This window comes from Cladophialophora yegresii, assembly GCF_000585515.1.
Source record: "Cladophialophora yegresii CBS 114405 chromosome Unknown aczIN-supercont1.6, whole genome shotgun sequence".
Taxonomy (NCBI): domain Eukaryota; kingdom Fungi; phylum Ascomycota; class Eurotiomycetes; order Chaetothyriales; family Herpotrichiellaceae; genus Cladophialophora; species Cladophialophora yegresii.
Window position 1 is genome coordinate 973,753 of NW_006913050.1, and position 21,433 is coordinate 995,185.

Sequence of the window (21,433 nt, forward strand, 5' to 3'; positions counted from 1 at the left end):
GGTAGCCACGTGTGATGTGCCTCTATAATTGGACAACAAGCATAGCTGGTGTAGTACCGGGTGTACAATTTATGGCACGCCCGTTGCTTCGAGAACTCGACCAGGCCACACAGACGGGAGTAATCGCTGCACAGGAACATGGGTACACCGTCCTGGAGAAAGATTGTGTCTCGTGCACACTGCAAACATGTCGCACCTGAGAGCGTCCATGCTCACAGGCTCGCTTGACCTGGGATGTTGCCAGGTAGCTACCTCGAGGCCAACAAGCTCAAACCCGGGATAGATTTGCCCGAAAGAGGAACAATCCAAGATGGCGAAATCACAGCGCGGCGGGGTGGACGCCCGCCAATCAGAAACAGCCCCGCGAATTGATTCGTTATCTTGGTATTGGCCGAGGGCTAGACCTATTCGGGCAAGACGGTCCGTGCAGCCAACCGCAGCCACTTCGCGTTTCGACGACGGCGACTTGCTCTGCCTGTCTATCTGCACAAGAGCTCGATCGACCTCCAGTCAGGCACATTGGATAGTCTCTCCACTGGCCGATTTGCCGGCTAATCCTGCTACGTGCATCTGGCATGCTGCATAGAATCAAGCAGCTTGCCCGAGGGCCCTGTCACGAACCGCTGCGATCACCCCTCGACAACAGTCTCGGTCGCTACAAGTCCAGCTGTACTGTCTCGGTTTGAATGGCCGGACGGAAGAGCTTTTCTCGACGGTGTCTACCAAGAGCTTTTCCTTCTCCGACCCTCCAATAAGCTGTGGCTTTCACAGTTCCTTCTAAAGATGGACCCTGCTTGCTCTACACCCTTTTGAGCCCACTTCTCCCTCGAACAAACATCATCATGTCCCCTCGACTTCCTGTGCGCCGAAACTCCATTCACTTATCAATCTCGTCCGCTCTCTGCGACCTTGTTAGACAACCAGGACCTGTCTCACCACTATCCCAGACATGTCCTAGCGTCTGGGTGGCGTGACTTGATCGATTGTCCCTGTTCCTCCTGGCATTTTGTCCTGTTCGGGAGATCGTCGAGCTCCGCAATCATATTTATACCATCAGCCGCCTTGCTGTGCCTTACATTGACTGTCGACTGGCTGCCCCCGGTTTCATGTTCTTCTGCTGACATACGTCAGCGGCTTTTGTCAGTTGTGACACTCACTGTTGAGAAACAGTGTCACAACTTCACACTGGGACAGTGAAGGTCTGTATGAGACCGTGCTGAGTTCGCCCGTCGCTGTACATAACCTCGCAAGATCCCGACGCAACAACACGTTTCCACCCTGAGTTCTCAGAGATGGCCTCGTTCGTCGATGAGCGGACCCTCCTGTATGCAGGGCTCGCTGTATGTGTCACCATCATCACATATCTGAGTCTCAGTCAACGTCAAAAGGAAGTCGTCTTCCGCAGATTGATACTCCGAGGCCGCCGATCATCCAGTGCGGATACTCCTCCTCGGTCACTCTCGCCAGAAAAGGTCCCTGCCAACTCGCAACCCAAGTCATCCGAATATGTTAGCACCTTCCCGCCTCTGACCCGAGAGAACCTCCCAGAAGCAGCTGCCGAGTTACCCGAAGAGCGACGCAAGGCCTTAGAGACTTCGACGTTCGATGAAAAGAAGTGGACTAACTCGGTCCTCGGATTTGAAGACGACTTCCGCAAGGCTGACCCCGACAAGTACATCTATACTGGCTACAAAGTTAAGGAGATCCGCGCGTTAGGAGATTTCCCCAACTACTCCGCCCTGAGCGGTATAACGCTTCCACAAGCCTATCCTCAACATGACATCACCAAGGCCTTGCCACGGCCATACCGGCCATTTCGTTGGGCTTACCACCAGACCATGTGTGAGTACCAGTGATGTGCACTACAATCTGCTTCTACTAATGGACCCTCGACAGCACTGACCAAGCTCGAGCCCGACTGGTGGCTCGAGTTGGAAAGCACCTACGTCTCGCGGATCAACCAACGCAAAAAGTTGTACGCCGAACACGGCGAAGCAGTTCTTCAATGGCTTCCCGGCTCGGAGCTGGCATGCAAAGAATTGATGGAGACAGCTCTACAATTTCTCTGCGCCCGCTACCCTCAGTACTTTACGCTCCACGCCGACAAGAAGACGTTTGAGAACAAGATCCTCGGCACAAAGCAAGACGTCTCGGCCAAGCACCCGTTACCCGTCCTGTTGGACAATATCCCCGAGGACTTTGCCATCATGCTGCGCAACCCGGAAACTGGGTACTACCATTTCCGCGCCGGGATGATCTGCTCGGCTCTAGGCTGGAACGTCGGCTCCAAGATCGGCCTGCAATTGCACGAGATCCATGCCCCGATCCCAGACTATAAGGAGAAGATGCAATTCAGCATGGATCGGTACGTTATGCGAGTCCTTCGTTACGGAGTGTGTGGTCACGCTAACTTTGCTCTCTCCTACAGCTTCTTCACCAAAATGCCCGCCTCGAAACCCATCCAGCGCGGGTCCTGGGGCCTGGAGGTCGACCAACCTCTCTACATGCCCCCAGGCGACCCGCACGAAAAGTTCCGCGACTTCCAGTCGCCCGACCTCGACGTCTCGCGCATCCACCTGCGTGTGGACTGGCAAACGCTCCGCCGGCTTCCGCTTTCAGGCGGTATCGTGTTCAACTTCAAAGCCCTCTTCACGCCCGTCACCGAGTTTCGCGACGAGCCGTACCTTCCGAGTCTCGCGCTGAAGGTCCTCAAGGAAGGCAAAGAGAATCTCATGAAGTATAAGAATACCTGGCACGTGGAGCACGTCGTCATCCCGGCCTTGGAGGAGTATGCGCGCGAGCAGGTCGCAAAGGGTGTCGTCGAGAAGGATTGGCAATGCCATACTTTGGACGAGAGTCCCTGGTTCCCGGGCTGGAAGGAGAAGTGGGTGAGACAGCAGGGGTTTGCGCCGCCAGAGTAAGTAAGGTTTGGTCGAGTGAAATCAGAAGCGGCAACCCACGGCCGTTCGGGTGGTCAGGGAATGGCTTTATCAGACGCATACATGCATGCATAGCATTTGACCATGCTAGATTCAGCATCACATTCGCATTGACATTCCAATTCACAGCCAGCTACGTGGGTTTGTCTCCTTGGACGGGGACGGCCAGCAAACCCCGTGACCTTGCCGAATCTCGCATTCCCTCTGAGTGAGCGACCACAGCGTGGTACTCTGCATTATCTTGTCCTTTCCCACCCGAAGATCACAGTACGGTGTGATGCGATCGATGAAACGGGCAGTTGCATCCAGGCTATAGACAGGAAGATCCCGACATTGTCGAATGTGGCCATTGACTCAAAGGTCGTAGATACACGGCTAATTACAGAATTTATTTCCCCCGTATACATATATGTATGTGAGGTACCTCGTACCCAATGTAGGTATACGTATACGTACATACATAGGCACCAACGGAACGCGGGGTCCTGTCTTCGATAGCCAGCCAGCCACCAGGCACCTACCGTTGCTATCTAGCAAGGGATCCATAGGAAGAACAAGCCTCACCCAATCTCGCAGCGGGGATCCGCGTCATCACCGACATCACCTGCAGCTTCGACGCCGATGTTGGACGACAAACGTCACTCGATGCTCGACTGCGCTGCTTGCGGGATTGTAGATTGTAGATTGCTGCAGATTGCATGTGATAATCATGGGAATCGAGGGGGGAATCCAACCCCCGGACGACGACCCTGATCTACATCCCCGTCAGTTCTTCGACCCAACTAATTATTTCGTCGGACGGGCGGTGCGACAACCATAATCAAACAACAATCAATTTTCACACGTTCAGTAGCCGTAGCGAATACTCAACGCGCAATATGGCCTCAGATGGCGTTTCCCTGCTCGACCTACCCGCGCACTACGGCCTCAAAGTCTCGGACATGGTGCATTTCCGATCTAAAGACTCTGGGTCTGGATCCCCGACTTCAACCTATCCGTACGAAGATTTCACCGCCGGCGCGGGCATGCTTCTGGTCTGCAAGATCATCGACGCACTACGGCGCTGGGATGCGCATGGGATCTACACCGACGAGGACATCGCCAAAGTCGGGAGCCTCGTGACGAGTAATGTGAAGACCGTCCATTCTGCGCAGGTGCGCAATGAGATTGCGCGTGTCACTTGCGCGACTTCTGAAGGTACTCCGTCTGCGTGGGACATCCGTCGCTTGGCGGTGGAAACTCTGCTTGGGGGACTACTCGATAGAGACGTCATGCGGGACAGCGCCGTGCATGTGAACTCGAATGAGCCGGTGGTGCTGGTGAACTTGGATGGAGATAAGGCAGGGCACCTGGACGCTGAAAGACGGGACATGTTGAACTATGTTGTGGATATTGTGACTACGGAATTGCGCAGCAAGTGGAATATTTTGCCTGTGAGGGTTTATGGGGGCCATGGCCTTCCAATGCCGAAGCCAGGGTATGTTCAAGCGGAGGTCGACGAAGTCTCTGTTCCTGGATTCTCCATCACATTGTTGAACGTAGTGAACACCGACATTGGGGGACCGAGCATGCCGCAGTTGTTAGATGCGCCGTGTGACGCGACAGAATGGAGGCAGGTCATTAGGAAGGAACTCTGGCGGGAACGCGAGTTGATAAGCCGGGAAGACCATGACTTTGTTTCCGACCAGCAAGTTGGCGTTACTGCTGATGCGGATAATGCATCTGAGCACTCATTGAAGAGTGAAGATGATGACGACGGCTCTGTCGGATCGGATGCTCCGAGACTGGCGACCACGGATAGTCCTCCGCAGATACATGTTGGTTCGCCGGCTCAGGAGCCTGAATTGACCGAGTTCGGTGGAGGTGCGGAGGAAGGTCACCACACTGGACAGACGACCGAAGAGCCCCAGACACGCGACAGTCAACCTCCAGCACATCATGATAACCCAGCGGCAGGCGATGGCAGTGACAGGGATACCGGCAAGCAAGATCTTGCAGAAACGGAAACTGAGGGACAGACCCCTCGGCAAGATATTCCACTGCCAGAGCCAATCCGCATCGAGCATCCAACGTGGGATAGGCACGACGACAGCACGTCGTTGCTTGACTTGATGAAGGCTCAGGCATCAATGATCGCGCCATTTGGGGCAGGAACTGCAGGACACAGCATCGCTGATGTGGAAGGGGACGTTGCCGTGTCGAAAGCCGAAGACGATGCGGCCGATGTGAAATCTGCGAGTCCGGAGTCCGGCAGCAAGGCTGAAGTGGTCGAGCCTGCAGCTGCCGGAGCACCACTGCCAAAGGACACTTCTCCCAGCGACGATGAATATGAGGTTGTTTGAGACCATAGCTCCGTCCATCAGGTTTCAGTGAAAGATATTGGAGATAGCAATTCTTTCTGTCAACCGCTCCGCTCAATCGCTGTATGATCTGCTCCTTCCACGGCTCCGGGTTCGACTTCGCCTTCAGCTCCGACTCCGACTCCGACTCCGACTCCCGCTTCTACTCCTGCTACTCCTGCTACTCCTGCTACTCCTTAGCGACCTGGGGCTGTTCCCATTCTCGCTAGCAGACTCATCCGTCCTCACATCTTCCATCAAGTCATCTGGATCACCATTCTCCTCGTCCATAGCATCCAACTCAGCCTGCAGCGGACTGACCCTTTCTTCCAGCTGGTCTAGATCCTCTAGCACCTGTCTAGCTGGTAGTTTCCACAAGGTTGTCCCGCAAACTCTGTCCTTAGTGAGCAGATTATCCACAAACTCGTCCATGTGAATCAGGACGTATTCCTCTTTTCTCCTTTGTCTCAACTTCCGCGAGTCCTCAAGGAGTGGTTCCAGAGTCTTGTATACGTCAGCCGCATTGAATGTGAGGCGCACGTAGAAAGCGGCCAGCGCGCGTAGGTATTTCCACTCTTCACCCCCGTTCTTCAGATACTCCAGAACGATCTCCCGGTCAGGAACCAGCGTGAGGAGTTTGAATGCCAGGCAGATGAAGGGCGTAGGTTTCATGGCAACGCCGTATGTGCCGCCGATGTATGTGAGTTCGACTGCTCGGTCGCAGAGCGTCGCTGCGTTGAGGCCGAAGCATTGTTCTTTCCAGTACAAAGAGTCTGTTATGCGGTCGCGCATGGCAGTCTCGAGAAGGAGGGCCGGGTTTTGGCCCCTGATGAGGGGCCCGCTGTACCCGCGGTTATCGAGCGTGTTAGAGGCATCCGCGCGATGTGACATTTTGAGTAATTTCGTTAAGGCAAAGTGAGTGATTGATCGGAATTGAGTCGTGATTGAAACAATTCTATCGCAGCCTCGTGCTTGGTCCGCGTCTAAGCCGAAGATACTCCGTGGCCAGCGACGTCATGGCAAGGCTGGTTGTCCTGGGTGACGAGGCTGTCAACACCCGAAACTCAGCAAACCAAGGGGACGGCACGGCATCTTGCAGATACGAACCGCATCCCTGGGTCTGTTGAAGAGTACCTCCAAGTCGGTCATCTGGTATCACCAAGCCAAGGCCGAAAACAATTAAGGAAGTGCCCTCAGGAATCATCGCTGCATACGAGGAGAGCTCATAGGACCTGATCTGGTCTTTGACCAGCAGAACGGGAGAGCAGGTACCACTCTCACCATCATGGTGCTTCTGACTTCGTCCACCGTATCCGCCTTAATTTCGGGAGGAGTTGTTTGCTTATTCACATTCCTGCTGTTTCTATCCGGATACGTGCTACAACAACAATCAGTCCGCTCGATCCAGGAAGCCATCCGACGACCACCCGAGCCACAACCCGTGCCAACTTTACCGCCTCAATTCCGAGAGCCTGAGAATGAGACCGTTGGAGTTGCATTAGAGCCCCCTGAGCGGGATGCGGAGTCCGTCATTGGTGGAAGCCGGGGCCCATGGGCAGACTCTGTACAAGTACCTGTGGTTGCGTCGACTGGGGAGCAGAAGCCGAGGAAGGACTCGCCGCCTCAACGACTGGCGTACATATTCGCCCTTGAGGAACCATTGCATCTATGTTCGGCACTTCTCTTCGCCAAGCAACAACGATCAGCAAGTCGATTGCCACAGGAGCCGTCGATCGTCCTCCTCTACCCGTCGACGTGGGAGTCGGATCCGTCGCCGTTGTTCACCTCCGTACTGAGCTTCATGCGAGATGTCCAAGAGCTATATGATGTCGTGTATCGGCCGGTGCAGATACGCGATGCATGGAATACTCGGGCCTTACTCCTTGGGGAGCTTCAGTGGGGAAGGTGGGACTACGATCAGGCACTGTACTTGCGTTCACCGGGGATGGGTCTCGACATCCAGACTCTGGATAGTACGCTCGCGTCTCTAGACACAAGACAGTCATGGACACCGTTGAACCCTTCGTCCGGAGACGATCCTGAGGTTCTCCTCAGAACGTCTCGAGGTCTGCAGAGTCCGAGGGGTCCAACGAGAAAGCTTATTGTCTCAGCAAATCATCGGGTCACAGAGGCTGACGAGGGCGGGGAAAGTGCCGATACTCTGGAAAGAGATTCTGCATATATGTTGTTCTCCGACCAGCGTCCTAGTGATGAAAGCCAGATTGAGTGGTACGGCGACTTGAAGCACCAATTCCACGAGGGCAGGAGAACAGTGTGCGAGGGTAGCGGCTTGTTGAGTGACACCAAGATGCCATAGATGGTTGGTATTCGATAATCCAGCCACTGGCCAGCGGAAGTTTGCTCAGAAAATGGTGGCGCACCAACCAGGAGGAGACAGCCTTCCGGACGTTAAATAACAGATCCACGACTGCTGGAAGACAAATTCCCCTCCTACACGACGCCCTACCCAATCAGCGCGTCGAAGGGAAATCGCCTCTATATCCCACCCAGCGCCTCACAAAGAGCCAGGAGATGTTCACGTGCAATGCACAGTCGCGGGTCGAGGTGCTAAGTCTACATAAACGGAGAGAACCTTGCTGTGTGCCAGGTCATGTGCGTCATGAGACTGGGCCCGTTGTCGAGGTAGGCCGTGTGACCTTTTCCGGAGGAAGGCAGAATTGGGGCTTCTATAGGCCAGGACGGGGGGGTTGGTGGTATTTCGATGACCTCGAGCAGCATGATACCCGATGCAGTATGATGTTCTGTGAAAAGATGACTGGAATAGAGAGTTGGTTTCATGACCTTGTCCGCCGTGCCCGGTGCTGTTCGCTAGGTGGAGGAAAAATGGGGAAGAAATGATGAGATACGATTTCATGTCGAATCCGTACTCTGTAGGCGAGGAAGCGTTTTAGAGTCCTAGGATATCAAGCCTTCTTGCCATAAGAGACCTCGCAATACTAATCATCAGTCCTCTCACGCTTTTCCTGATCGAGCATCCAGACAGAAATTGATACCTCACCAGGAACGTCCATGTTTGTCTCTACTCCTTGTGATCCTTCTTCAGAAATGGAGTCCTCACACCCAACCAGCCCCGGGCCAACCACGTCAAATAATACCACGCTACCGCCGTAGCAATCACCATACTCATTTCCAACCAATTCAATCCCAGAGCACCGCCACGTAGGCTTATCGCAGCCTTGACATCGCACTGAGCAAGATTGTTCTCGTACAGAGTTCGTGCATCTTTCTTGCAGACCTCATGCTTGGCTGCTTTTTTTGCTCCAGCGTATTTCATATAGGGGTAGAGTACGCTGCAGAATGTGACGATGAAAAAGAGCTGAATGAACACTTGGAGTGCATTTGGCGATAGCCACTGCTGGTAGGACCTGACTCTCGTTGGTGGTTTGGATCCAAGCTCGACCGAAGAGGGTTCACCTGTCTTGACAGCGTCAGTCAATCGTAGCAGACAATGACTCTGCTGCATCACACTACCAAGAGAGCTTCCGCTGGGGCTTCCATTGCTGCGAACTTGATTGTTCGACTTTGACGTCCTTCGGTGTGCAATTCGAAAGCAGCTTTGACTGGACCCTCAAATTTTGTAAACCCGAGTGCCAGTGGTTGATCTTGATTTTGCAGATCAGTTGGTGCTTGACGTTCGTCCAGTTCGTGACTGGCGTCGATGACGGAGGTGGTAACGCGCACACAATCGTCGTGGGCAAACACCGAAAGAAGAATGTTCATTGAAACGAGGGTCGGCTGTCGTCATAAGTAATAGATACAGCGGAGGCCGCCAGAGGAAAGGTAGCATATGTGCGATGTTGAAAATGGTATTGCTCGAGCGTCCCTTCCCGATCACGAACCTGCGTCAACGAGTCGCAACTCCCTCTATGTCAGTGCTTGAGGTCGGGCGCAAGTTGCGAATCTTTGAATAGATCAGTTTTCATTCGAGTCCCTCTTTGTCGAGAATACCCTGTTTTGCCCTCTGCATCATCGGGCTCATCAAATCATACGTATCTTCTTCAGATAATGATACCGCTGCTGTTAGAATTTCATTGTAAGTTCAGTCGTTGCAAAATCCACAAACAGTGGGAGAATCTCAGCCGCATTGTGATTTCGAAGCAGTTCGACTTGATGTGCCACGCGGTACATTGGACGACAGCATGCAAAGATCCGGGCCTTATCTCTTAGGGGCGCCAGAGGCTGAGTATGTGCTCCGTAGTCGACCGAGAATTCTGTCTCTCTGCAGAGACACATGGTGCTTTCCACCAGCATCGGGCGCAGATTTTCCAAATCATGATTTGTTGATTACGGCCGAGCAGCAGCCACGGAATCCTCCGAGGAGCTTCCAAATACCTGCGAGCCCTTAGAGCCCCCGGATAGGCCGCTGCCAACTACCCGAAGCAGTTCACTCCCCGCCTAGGTACCTAGTGGACAACCCTTTCTTGGTCAAGGGCATTCAGGAGGGGAATGGTTGACAAGGAGGATTAGTAACAATCCGAACTCCCATCAACACATGGCTCAAGCCACACGGGCTTCCCTGCTGAGTCACGGGCGTGAGTTGCAGGCGCTCGCAGCTGATTTGGCAGACGCGATGACAGTTTCTGTAAGGAGCTCCGCAATTCGTTTCTGCGGGCTTTGGAGCTCCTCGGCACGGCGCTACGTATTCCAGTCCCTGCATGACGCTTCGATATCTAACTGTCATGCCGTTGAATACTCGCGCATGGACCTGGGCTAAGCCGACGCGAGTGACTTTGTAATGCAAGCCACGGTTGGTTGTGGATCTGTGTACATGGAAACCTAAGGTAGGAGCACAGGAGAAAGTATATCATGCGACATCTCGTCGCACCGGCCCAAGCACTTCATCTTCAACAGCACAACCTCAGTGCTTCAATAACAGTACGGACAGGGCGAACACTTCTACACCACAACCGCGTCGCATCCCTAACGCTGCCCGCCCTCAAACTCTTCACAATGTCGATCTCAACATCTGCCAAATCTCTCGTCCCCAGTGACCCGGCGAAGGTCATGGTCATTCGTGACATCACTCCCAACATCACCACCCTCAGCGTACCCTTTTTCCGCTTCGGACACATCAAGGTCGGTGGTCGAGGCACCCTGGTCAAGCTACAGACTGGCAATGTAGCTGTCTTCTCGCCCGTGGCCTTCACTTCGGACGTCCAGGCCAAGCTCAAGTCCTTAGGACCTGTCAAGTACATCGTCGCGCCGGATATCGAGCACCACATCTTCGTTTCCATGTGGGCCAAGGAATACCCCGACGCTGAAGTCATTGGCATGGAAGGCCTGCCAGAGAAGAGAGAGGGCGACCCCGCGACAAGAGGCACGAAATTCGCACACGTCTTCTCTGCGAAGAACAAGCTCGACCTCAAGATCAGCCCCGAATTTGACGCCGAATTCTCCTACGAATACTTCCACTCCCACGTCAACAAGGAGCTCGTTTTCCTGCACAAGCCAAGCAGAACAATGATTGAGGCAGATTTGATCTTCAACCTTCCAGCCACTGAGCAGTTCTCGAGAACTGGCCTAGATGCCAGAGCCGGCATCCTCACCAAGATTTTCGGAGGCATCATGAACACCAGGGGCGACGCAACCTGGCATAAGCGCTTCCTGTGGTACGGAGCTGGTAGCAAAGACCGGACAGGCTTCGCAGAGTCGGCCAAGCGAATCAAGGCGTGGGACTATGACAGAGTCATCCCCTGTCACGGCGACGTAATTGAGACAGGCGGCAAAGCTACTGTCGATAAGATAACGAGCTGGTTTACAGAGAGCAAGCATTGAACCGCCAAGGTCAATTGAGGAGTACTTTTACCTGTTTGCACATTCATAGCCCAGAGATACCAGTGTACATGCGTATTGATAGACCCTAATAGTGTGAAAACTTCCATTTGATCTTGCTTGGCCTACGGAGTATTGAAGTGTCCTTTCCCATTGACTTAGCAGATTGAAATGAGTTAAATCTGATCGGAGCTCAGCTGGCCTTTCTTAATACTCATCCATTATCCTACCCTGCTTCATAGCGCGTAGCGCGCAGATGTGAGAAGTTTTGAGGCGCACTCCGTCTTCGTAACTGTGTAGCTAGGATGGAACCATGGACAATGAGACACGTGTGAGCCAGTGGTGAGGCCAACGGAGCATCAGCGTCATCCGTGGCCGGGGTAAGCCGCCAGCAGTCTTACCTAGGCACTTGGCTCGGTACCCAAGAACACGCCTCAGACGCGTTTCATGGACACTTTTGGAAAGATAAACATCAATCACCGAATGTAGTCGAATAGTGACTGAAAACAGCCATTTGAAGTGAAGTGTATAGTATGAAACGCGTATCTCGGTTTCTCAGTAACTCAGAGCTTTGCCTCCTCTGCTCAACTTCATCCCATCTACCACTCAAACCACATGTTCTTTTCCCCAGGCTCCACTATCCAAACTTGAGATACGGCCTAAACTCTAAGACCATGTCGTTGGATTCGTAAACACGACATCATGTCTCCGACACCCCAAGAACGTTTCACCGAAGCCTCCAAGCATGCCACCCTCATCCGCGCCCTCCTTGCCCACCCTTCAATGCGGCTCAATTGCGAGGGGCTTCCCGACCGTTCAGATACCCCTGCCACACTCTACAACGTCGCCGACTTCGAGCTCAGCACTTACAAAAAGTATCTCCTTCCGATCTTGCCGCCTGATGCCGACAAAAACTCAAAGGCCCTAGCCATCTCAAAAGCAGACAAAGTGAAGGAGAATCCAAGCTTGTTGACCGACGATATGTATCCGCGCATGAACGTTGGGGGTTTCATTGAGAAATGGCAGGATGCCATTGGGAGGACTGTGATGATTACAAGTATCATTTTGGAGCCGAGGAAGCAGATCCTCTTCGGTGGGTTTTTGACTTTGGGGAGGCGGTAAAGGAAGCGGCGCGGGTGTTGCTGCCTTGAGGTGCGTCTTTCAGACAGATGATATGACAGGACGAATGAAGCTGGTGTGGTTAGGACCGCGGAGACATATCTTTGGAAGCCAGCTGGGGGACCATCGTTAGGGCTGTGCAGCTGCGGTGTGAGGGTGAACGCCCTGCTCACACGCCTCTACCCCATTTCAAGGAATTGCCCTTGAGCATTTCCAGGGAACGAAACACAACGGAAAAGATCGCTGAGGGCCTCCGGGTACTACAATATGTAGATTGCTGAGGCCTCATCCCCATAGGCCCTTTTGCTTCGTTCTCTCTGCGCGCCATCTGAAAGCGCTGTCACGCCAATGAGTATGCCGAAGGATCGACATATGTACCTATTCCTCCCAAAAAATGCAGGCCCGATAACTGTTTTAATGCACTGGCGGTAAGGCTGGGACCATCGGCGCAACATACATGCTCGTGCGGCGTTCTCTGTGCCGTGTACGAGTTACTCCGTAGAGGCGACGCAGGTGCAGAGTACCTACTCGTAACGAGGCTGGCCTCAGCCTTGTCCTACGTCAGCGAAGACAGCCGCCGCATGGATCTGCAATTAATTTCCGAGAAAGCATCTCTCGCTTTCCGGTTTTCATTCGCACCTCTTTTCGCTTTCGAGGTCCGTTCAGCCTGCCCAGCTTTCCAAGTCTCCGGAGTCTATCGTATTCACCGGAATTTGCCATGGATGCCGCCCAGTTTTGGTAGGATGTTGTTCTCAGTCTTCAGCTCATCCAATGGCGTGATGCCAGCACCATGTAAACACGTTCCATGCTGTGTCACGCGCTCCAGACCTGGGCTCAAATCAAGGTCTTGGTAGGACAACGCGCCTTGTCGTTGCACAAATTCAGGGCATGGTTTGTCGATGGTGTAACGGTGGCGAGTGTACGAGAGCGCTCTGAGAGCCGTGATGCATGTGGCTGGCATGGCGCAGATGGCAAACAAGTTGGATGTCGGTGTATCTTCGTGTTGACAGCCACCAATACAAGCGGTCAATCGTCACTCATAAGGTCTGCCTCACCTCCATCATGACCACCTTGAGAGTTCCTCCGATTCGCCTTCCTCATCTTGCAATCTGTCTTCCTAGATCCAAATTCTACCAGCATCTCTCACAGACGAAATTTCAAACACATCGGCACAAAGCCCCAAAATGCCCGTCGTTTCGAGACTACTTTCTGTGGGCCTTCGTGCCTGCGAGATCGCCTTCGCCGCAGTGAGTTCGCATTGAGCATATTGCAAGTCGATCCCTGACATTCTGCAGGTCGTCGCTGGCATCGTCGGCTCTTACCTTGACGACTATCACGACGGCAATGGCTGGCCGCTTGCGCGCTTGATCTACATCGAAGTCGTCGCTGGGATCTCTCTTCTCCTCGGGTTGCTCTGGTTGCTGCCTTTCTCCGGCGGCTTTTTCCACTGTAAGTTCGGCATGGCTGTAACCGCCCCAATACAGTAGAAGTGAAAAGTGACCAAAACCACCGCGTTAGGGCCTATGGACATCCTCCTCTCTTTCGCATGGTTTGCCTCCTTCGGTCTCCTGGTTGAATGGCTGGGCGACTCAACCTGCGATGGAGACACATTCGACTGGAACCAAATCAGCTTCCACGGCTTCTGTGGTCGCTACAGAACTGCGGAAGCCTTCTCATTCTTGTCTGCGGTCTTCTGGCTCTTGAGCGCGATAGTCGGTCTCTGGTTCATCCGGCGCGAAGGCCGTAAGAGGACTACTGTGGTTGCGCCTGCTGGCGAGGGAGTGTAAGTCTGCATATCCAGGTGCTGGTGGGGTACACGTACTCACAGAGGGTCTTAGGCGAGTTCGACGTCCATGGTACCGCCGCAACCGCGTCTAGGCGCAGACTACAAACTATCAGGGGAATGAGCCAGAAGATGGGCGAGCAATAGCTGGTCTTGGATCAAGAAAGATTTTATCCTGGTAGCGGATGCGGCGTGTCAAGTTGAGCCCTTTTGTTTTCTCCAAGATACCCACTTTGCGAACCGCTGTGCTATGCGCATGGTACTGGAACGGAGTTTTGCTGGCTCACCACTAATACTGATGGATGAGATTTGCACAGTTGTCAGTACCGTTTCCAGCCTCACTAATTCACATCCCTGCTGTTAATACGGTCCTATTCCCCTGCTACAAATACCTTTTTCTTGTGTCATCTGGATTCGCGGCATTCGACATGATAAAAACGCAATAACCTATGTTGAAGGCGTCCCTGCCGTCAGCATGCCCGAAGTCCAAATGAGGACGATGAGCTTCAGCCCCGGCCTAGGGCTGTTGTTCAGACTGCCGCAAGAAGTCCGCGACATGATCTACGCATCCTACTTTGAGCGAGCTGAAGTCGAGTGGGACTACGAGAAGTCCTGGCAGCCACCGGCGTTTTCCATGGCCTACCGCAAGTGCTACCCTCGAGATCTGCTTGCCGCGTCCAGAGAGGTCTACGCTGAAGCCCAACGATACGAATATCATGACCTTTGTCTCGTCATCTTGCACAAGAAGGCCCGGCATCCTCCAAAATTATATGGGCTTGTGCGACACATTCGATTTGTCGAAGCTGCGGTTCCCATGTTTCCAGGACATCTTCCCTTCTTCACCAATACAAGACTGCTTGCGAACCTCCGTACCGTCACCTTTGTTCCTTCGGGGTCCTGGGTGTCCGCCTCCATGGTGGTGATGTACAAATGGCTCGAAGAACTGCTTGTACAGGGATGCACGGAGAAAGTTTTAAACGAAGCGCGGCACCAACTACGACTGGCGAGCTGCGTCCCACCCATTTTCACGGCGCCCCCAACCGCTGCTCCTGATACGAGGCTTCATTGGCTTATCGTGCTCCCATGCAGAGTCTGCAGGTGGGACGTGATAAAGGCCAAATCAGAGCACGTTGATATCGTAAGCAATCGAGCTCCCCGGTCCTGACCGTTCTTCAGCCACAGACCCGTCTCTGACTGCCGTATAGGATCTGCACATCTCCGCTAAGCCGCTACGGATCGAGTACGTTCAGTACGGGCGCTATCGCTATCCTGTCCCTCGGTCTCCGAGAGAGGCGGCGCTCGGTTCCTCGACAACATGGCCCCCGCCACCAGAGCATGCTTCGGGCGGGCAAACAAGTGTCGCGAAAGGGAGGCTGATCGATCGCTTGCTGGTACGTAGAATTCGAGTAAGGGTGAGGAATACCACTACCGCGACACTAAAACTTGCACAGAGCAAACGCCGCGATCTCCAGCTTCTCTTGAAGAAGATGCAGCTCACTGAGACGAAAGCATGTCCCGAGTTCCTAGCAGAGCTTCTCGCGCAGCAACCTCGACGATTCGCCTCTCCTGAATGTATCTACTCCACTGGCGATAGACCTTGCGAACGGTATCTCGCCAGCGTGGGCGGCTCTCCGAACTTCGACTTCGGACAGCCGAGCATGAGACATGACAGACGCAGGGATCTTGGGCTTTTGGCGCTGCTGTTCCAGGCCGTTTACTGGACGACCGTGCACTTTCTTACCGGGGGAAGAGTCGACGGCCGTCGCCACGGGGGATGAGAGCCACTTTACCGTACGACTTGCAAAGCGAGCGTTGACCCGTGCGCTCAGGGCCTGCACATTGTTCGGCTAATCTGTCAGCATTGGAGGGCAACGAACGTCACGTCTTGGTTGTCTATCGGGTGTCCAGCAGGCCGGGTGGCGGAGCGCAAAGACACAAGCCATGAGCGGCAAAATTACCATCAGCCCTCAGGACTGCAACTTGCTACGAGGCGGGTAGCTCCCAACTTACCTACAACGTACGTGGTCCACTAGATCGATCGCTTGCTATAGCCTGGACCAGGAGACAAGGTCGTTGCTAGACCAGTCCAGGACTAGCCGTCGTCCCAACCTTCCTGGCCTTCCACTGTATTGCTTCTTCTCAGCAGGTCAAGTGTCGGGCCCGTGGGTAAGGAAAGACCACTCCGTAGACCTGGCCAGTGTCATGGACTTTCATGGAGGAGATGTTGCTTTGATATCGTCATCTCGTCACGCAACCACAATCCTCACACCGTGCGCCCTACCAGGGTGTAGGCAAAATACCATGTTCAGCAATACTCAGACTCAAAAACACAGGACCTCCACCTTTCAGCACAGTCATAGCAGGGATCTGCCCGATGATTTATAGCGCTGTGACGGAGGTACATGGAACAGAACAATGATCATATGTGTTCAACCGTCGTTGGGATCTAGGTCCTGTACAACTCCAAGGAAAAGGGATAAACATCACATTGGGCCGTCTCTTGGGTAATAATAGCAGCACGTAGCATCCCAGTCATTGGCAACGAATTCGCCCTGTAATGCACCCTACCCTGGGTCTAGGCTCTTCGGCGTCTCAAGAGCTCAATATGGCAACTGTTTCCCGCATCAAAAGCCGACAAGGCGTATAGGGTTCGTGCGCCGGTGTTACTTGACGCTAATGAGGTGCTTGGCGGAAAGAGCCTTAAGGCTTGAAGCGTTGCGGATTGCGACATGAGCTGCGACTAAGCGTGGCCTTGTGCGGAGAAAACTACGAGGAGCGAGACCTTGTTGCATCAGTCCAAACTCAAAGACAAAAAGGGGACATTCAGAGCTTCTGCTCTCGCGGCGCCAGGAGATAGTCTTCGAGGTTTTACACCGGTACCGATCAAAGAGCGGCCAGTCAACATAGAAATAGAGGGCATCTGGAAGACCGTATATACACAACCCCATTTCTGCTGACAGGAATCCTGAGCAGAGACGGAATGACTGCTGCATCGAAGGAGTCCACAACAGCTTTTTGAGCCTGATGATATTGGCTGTTGACTCAACGGAGCATTTTCGGCCGAGCTGCTGGCCACCGACAGCGAATTTTAGGCTGCCCAATCGCCTCAATTCCCTTTCACTTTCTCTTCAGTTTCAGCGACGACCGAAACACACGCTGTTGACTGCTGTTTGTCGCTTGAAACTTCCTGGACTCTTCATTAATGCGACCTCTGAACCCCAGCATTTACCGGCTCGCTGCACTCTTTGACTTTGACTGACGCGTCAGGCGCAGGCTATTAACTGCGACAATATACAGAAATGTCGATACCTTTCACTTGCGCAAGCGTGGACATGTTGGTAGCTTATCTCTTAATGTCATTTAGTGTCGACGCCTCTAACAGCAAGCTTGTTACGAGCCAGTCAACTCTGAGCCGTCGGGCTATTCTACCGGACTATCACAAAGTACGAGGTATACTCATTCACCCGAAATGTGCCTTGCTAGCTTCATCCCAGCCAGGACCTTCGATGTGACGTCAAGTACCACGCCCAACACCGGCGCCTAGACCAGTGTAAGCTGCAGAAGCTTGCGCGACAAGGTTGCTTCGGCATCCGCAGCCGTAGATTGTGCGTTCAAGGCTCCGCCGAGCCTTGCCAAGGTCGATCTCCGCCCTGGGCGGTTGCACACAGAGTCTTGAGCGAGTCTTGGAGGCGCCCGCCCGCCGTTACATCTGCGCCTGTGCATATTCTTGGTGCGCGTTCTCATCGACTCCGCACCCCACCACTTGGATTTCCTGCTCTGTTGATCACGAGGCATGAGATGCTGCATTGTCGTCGCGGAGGACATGTGAGATCTGTCTTGGGCATTGAGATTTCCAGTGCCGCAACTCCTTGTTCAGACACGTCCGTTGACTTTTCGAGCGTCGCCACGTCAACCTTGTGTCGTTCGAGAGCGCATGGCCAAAGTATGGCGAGGCGGCAAGAGTCCGAACAAGGCCTCAAGGACCGTGTGTGGTAATTAACTAGGCACTGTCGAATGACATGTGCCAACCGCAGCCTGCATCTCTTTTCGTGATCATGTGGAGCTCTTCTCCGCTGCCAAGGGCGCGGCGCAATGATAACAGTGGAGCGCATTGTTCTTCCAGAAGAGGCCGGGGCTGTTCTGGTCTCGCAGGTGGACCGTCAAACCAAGATGCGCCCGCCGTCACTGGGCCGCCTTGCTCGTCAACATGAAATGACGGATTGAACGATGTTACCATGCTTCGTCCACTTGAAGGCAAGTTGATCAGCGAGCGGGGTCCCCACGAGAAAATGTCCCTACTGTGTAATGTCCTAGTTATATCAAAGATGACCCCGTGCTTTCCTTCCGTTTCAACTCGATCCATCTTCCTGTTTACTGTGCCCTGCCATCACGTCGGCTGGCCCAGCAATCGACGCCAAGATGTCGGACGCGAAAGACATCAGATACTCCACCACCGGACAGACTAATGGCCACCAAGCAGACCACTATGAGAAAGGCCCAAGCACGGAGCGCCGCCGCTCCTCTATCGTGGACCTTAACAGAGATAAGAACCTAGATGCCAAGTATGCGAATCCTCTTGTTTTTCTGGGGCTTCCGCTGACCTTGGCACAGGATCTCGAACCCTCTGGCCGACATACCCCGAGAAGATCTGTTCGCCGATGTGCGTGTTATCCGGATTGTCTCTACTCACCAACTGACGCGGCGTGAGCCAGGTCGAGGAATTTGCAAACCGCCATGGTCTTAACGCGGAAGTCGAGCTTCTCCAAAAGGGCGCCCTCGTGGCACAGAACCCCGGCCAATTCGAGAACCTCAGCGAGCTCGACGAAGCCGAGAAGGACTGTCTCCGCATCGAGGTCAACCGGAAATGGAAACACCCCATGAAACTCTACATGACGGTCATTGTGTGCTCGATCGGCGCTGCCGTCCAGGGGTGGGATCAAACGGGCACCAACGGTGCCAACCTCTCATTCCCCGAAGCCTTTGGTCTCAATACGCCCGAGGGTCAGCCTGGCTATGAGCGAGACTTCTGGATCATCGGCCTGGTCAACTCGGCGCCCTATATCGGCAGTGCCTTTCTAGGCTGTTGGCTCTCGGATCCCATGAACTTCTACTTTGGACGACGCGGCACCATTTTCACGTCTGCAATCTTCCTCATCGCCACGCCCATCGGCGGTGCCTTCGCGCAGAACTGGGAGCAATTGCTGGCGACTCGCGTCCTGATGGGCATTGGTATGGGTCTCAAGGGTGCCACCACCCCGGTCTTTGCCGCGGAGAATTCACCCGCCGCCATTCGAGGGTAAATACATCCCTTGCGCGCACAAGTAAAGCCGTGAACAAACGCTGACCAAGCTGCCTAGCGCTCTTGTGATGACCTGGCAATTTTGGACCGCCTTCGGCATCTTTTTGGGGACGGCGTTCAACCTTGCTGTTTGGAATGCCGGCGACATTGGCTGGCGCCTGCAGCTGGGCTCGGCTTTTATCCCTGCCGTGCCTCTTGCCGCTCTCGTTTATCTCTGCCCGTGAGTCTGCCTTTTCCCCCCCGGGTTGTGCATGAACCAACGGTGTGACTGCGCCTATGTGCATCTGCGCGGAACCAGAATCACCAGCCTGACAGACAGCCTCGATCGTCTTGCTCGCCGGGCTGATCCATCGCTTCGATTTCGCCAAGAGGGGGGTCCTGTGATCTACATATTGCTTGCGTTCTCGCTAACGTACGCGTGTGTCAGGGAGAGTCCGAGATGGTACATCAAGCACGGCAAAGTGGCCAAAGCATACGCCTCGCTACTGAGACTGCGCAACCACCCGCTCCTCGCGGCCCGCGACCTGTACTACATCAGCACGCAGATCCAGATCGAGCACGAGATCGTGGGCAACTCGACCTACATCACGCGCTTCACGCAACTCTTCACGATGCCGCGCGTGCGGCGCGCCACGCTGGCGTCCTTTGTCGTCATGATCGCCCAGCAGATGTGCGGCATCAACATCATGGCCTTCTACTCGTCGACCATCTTCCGCCAGGGCGGCGCGTCGGACTTTATCGCGCTGTTGGGCTCGTTCGGCTTCGGCGCCGTCAACTTCATCTTTGCGATCCCTGCTTTCCTCACGATCGACACGTTCGGCCGCCGCTCGCTCCTGCTGTTCACGTTCCCAAACATGGCGTGGACGCTCCTGGCCGCGGGCTTTGCGTTCTACATCCCGCGCTCGAGCTCCGCGCACCTGGGCGTCATCGCGCTGTTCGTGTACCTGTTCGCGGCGTTCTACTCGCCCGGCGAGGGCCCCGTGCCGTTCACCTACTCGGCCGAAGTGTTCCCCCTGTCGCACCGCGAGGTGGGCATGGGCTGGGCCGTGGCCACGTGCCTCTTCTGGGCGGCCGTGCTGGGCCTCACGTTCCCCAAGATCCTCGAGGCGTTCACTCCCACCGGCGCATTCGGCTTCTTCGCGGGGCTCAACGTGTTGGCCCTGATCATGATCTTCTTCTGGGTGCCCGAGACGAAACAGCGCACGCTCGAGGAACTCGACTACATCTTCGCCGTGCCGACGCATCGCTTCATGAGCTACCAGACGGGCACGTGGCTGCCGTGGTTCATCAAGCGGTACATTTTCTGGAACAAATCCGCCGAGCTCAAGCCGCTGTACACATTTGAGAATGGCGTCATGTTGGATATCAAGGATCAGAAGCGCCGCGTCGAGCGCGAGAGGGCAGCGAGTCTTGGTCAACAGGAGGCCAAGTCGACTGTTTGAGGGATGTAAATGTGGTTGAGGTACGGTACAGGTCAAGTCGACTATCCACGAACTCTGAATGTGAATGTAGTTGAGGTGTGTACCCCGGGTACGACGAGCGCGCGGAGGATAGAAAAAGGGTAGGAATATTAGATGATTCGAGACTCGCCAAGCGGTATATAAACCTTGTGGAACAAAGTCCGTCGAACTCAAGCCGCCGTACTCCGTACACGTTTGAGAACGGGGTCATGTTGGAGATTGTCAAAGAAGAGGTCCTGAGTCCATGGCCCGTGGGGACCGTCTAAAAAGTCTGAGAATCAGGAAGCGATTCATGCCTGGATCTTGAAGCCCTTAATTGGCTTATATGCCTGTCTGATCGCTGTTCGTGACAGACGTTAAGGACCGAAGCGCCGTGTCGAACGCGAGAGAGCAGCCACTCTCAGCTCAGAGTCAGGACGTGGCGAAGTCGACTGTTTGAGGCCTCTGAATGGCAATGCGGTTGTGGTGCGTATGGGCGACGAGCGCATGAGGGCAGAAAGGGTAGACTTGGGAGTGTCAGTCAATCAGTCAATACTCTTGGATCTTGAATGCTGGAAAACCCCTCGTCTTTGGATGGATGAAGGGGTAAGAAGTCCATTTTATCTTGTATCCTGTATGGTGGCGTAGATAGGGCAAGAAATGCTATACCTAAGGTATAGCATATGATATCCGGTGTACGGTATACCCTGTCCTGTGGGCAA

At 54.1% G+C, this 21,433-nt stretch overlaps 10 protein-coding genes across 10 annotated transcripts; 8 read left to right on the forward strand and 2 right to left on the reverse strand.

The window, feature by feature from the left end:
* Positions 1 to 1,292: 1,292 nt before the first annotated feature.
* A1O7_08359 (uncharacterized protein) lies at positions 1,293 to 2,921 on the forward strand (the record flags this gene model as incomplete). Its single annotated transcript, XM_007762352.1, has 3 exons — positions 1,293 to 1,842; positions 1,897 to 2,365; positions 2,429 to 2,921. 3 exons carry the CDS (start codon positions 1,293 to 1,295, stop codon positions 2,919 to 2,921), a joined length of 1,512 nt encoding a protein of 503 aa, XP_007760542.1.
* An 896-nt stretch (positions 2,922 to 3,817) lies between these two features.
* Positions 3,818 to 5,281, forward strand: A1O7_08360 (uncharacterized protein; the record flags this gene model as incomplete). Its single annotated transcript, XM_007762353.1, has 1 exon — positions 3,818 to 5,281. One exon carries the CDS (start codon positions 3,818 to 3,820, stop codon positions 5,279 to 5,281), a length of 1,464 nt encoding a protein of 487 aa, XP_007760543.1.
* Positions 5,282 to 5,468: 187 nt separating this feature from the next.
* On the reverse strand, positions 5,469 to 6,169 carry A1O7_08361 (uncharacterized protein; the record flags this gene model as incomplete). The annotated part of the gene is made up of 2 exons (XM_007762354.1): positions 5,469 to 5,504; positions 5,528 to 6,169. The coding sequence occupies 2 exons, from the start codon at positions 6,167 to 6,169 to the stop codon at positions 5,469 to 5,471; spliced, it is 678 nt and encodes a 225-aa protein (XP_007760544.1).
* Positions 6,170 to 6,563: 394 nt separating this feature from the next.
* Positions 6,564 to 7,595, forward strand: A1O7_08362 (uncharacterized protein; the record flags this gene model as incomplete). Its single annotated transcript, XM_007762355.1, has 1 exon — positions 6,564 to 7,595. The coding sequence occupies one exon, from the start codon at positions 6,564 to 6,566 to the stop codon at positions 7,593 to 7,595; it is 1,032 nt and encodes a 343-aa protein (XP_007760545.1).
* Positions 7,596 to 8,318: 723 nt separating this feature from the next.
* Positions 8,319 to 9,019, reverse strand: A1O7_08363 (uncharacterized protein; the record flags this gene model as incomplete). The annotated part of the gene is made up of 2 exons (XM_007762356.1): positions 8,319 to 8,717; positions 8,771 to 9,019. 2 exons carry the CDS (start codon positions 9,017 to 9,019, stop codon positions 8,319 to 8,321), a joined length of 648 nt encoding a protein of 215 aa, XP_007760546.1.
* Positions 9,020 to 10,249: 1,230 nt separating this feature from the next.
* Positions 10,250 to 11,074, forward strand: A1O7_08364 (uncharacterized protein; the record flags this gene model as incomplete). Its single annotated transcript, XM_007762357.1, has 1 exon — positions 10,250 to 11,074. The coding sequence occupies one exon, from the start codon at positions 10,250 to 10,252 to the stop codon at positions 11,072 to 11,074; it is 825 nt and encodes a 274-aa protein (XP_007760547.1).
* Positions 11,075 to 11,773: 699 nt separating this feature from the next.
* On the forward strand, positions 11,774 to 12,193 carry A1O7_08365 (uncharacterized protein; the record flags this gene model as incomplete). Its single annotated transcript, XM_007762358.1, has 1 exon — positions 11,774 to 12,193. The coding sequence occupies one exon, from the start codon at positions 11,774 to 11,776 to the stop codon at positions 12,191 to 12,193; it is 420 nt and encodes a 139-aa protein (XP_007760548.1).
* A 1,181-nt stretch (positions 12,194 to 13,374) lies between these two features.
* On the forward strand, positions 13,375 to 14,068 carry A1O7_08366 (uncharacterized protein; the record flags this gene model as incomplete). The annotated part of the gene is made up of 4 exons (XM_007762359.1): positions 13,375 to 13,437; positions 13,486 to 13,639; positions 13,709 to 13,973; positions 14,029 to 14,068. The coding sequence occupies 4 exons, from the start codon at positions 13,375 to 13,377 to the stop codon at positions 14,066 to 14,068; spliced, it is 522 nt and encodes a 173-aa protein (XP_007760549.1).
* Positions 14,069 to 14,448: 380 nt separating this feature from the next.
* A1O7_08367 (uncharacterized protein) lies at positions 14,449 to 15,751 on the forward strand (the record flags this gene model as incomplete). The annotated part of the gene is made up of 3 exons (XM_007762360.1): positions 14,449 to 15,111; positions 15,179 to 15,364; positions 15,425 to 15,751. The coding sequence occupies 3 exons, from the start codon at positions 14,449 to 14,451 to the stop codon at positions 15,749 to 15,751; spliced, it is 1,176 nt and encodes a 391-aa protein (XP_007760550.1).
* A 2,641-nt stretch (positions 15,752 to 18,392) lies between these two features.
* A1O7_08368 (uncharacterized protein) lies at positions 18,393 to 20,714 on the forward strand (the record flags this gene model as incomplete). Its single annotated transcript, XM_007762361.1, has 5 exons — positions 18,393 to 18,535; positions 18,585 to 18,633; positions 18,686 to 19,269; positions 19,331 to 19,492; positions 19,700 to 20,714. The coding sequence occupies 5 exons, from the start codon at positions 18,393 to 18,395 to the stop codon at positions 20,712 to 20,714; spliced, it is 1,953 nt and encodes a 650-aa protein (XP_007760551.1).
* Positions 20,715 to 21,433: the final 719 nt, after the last annotated feature.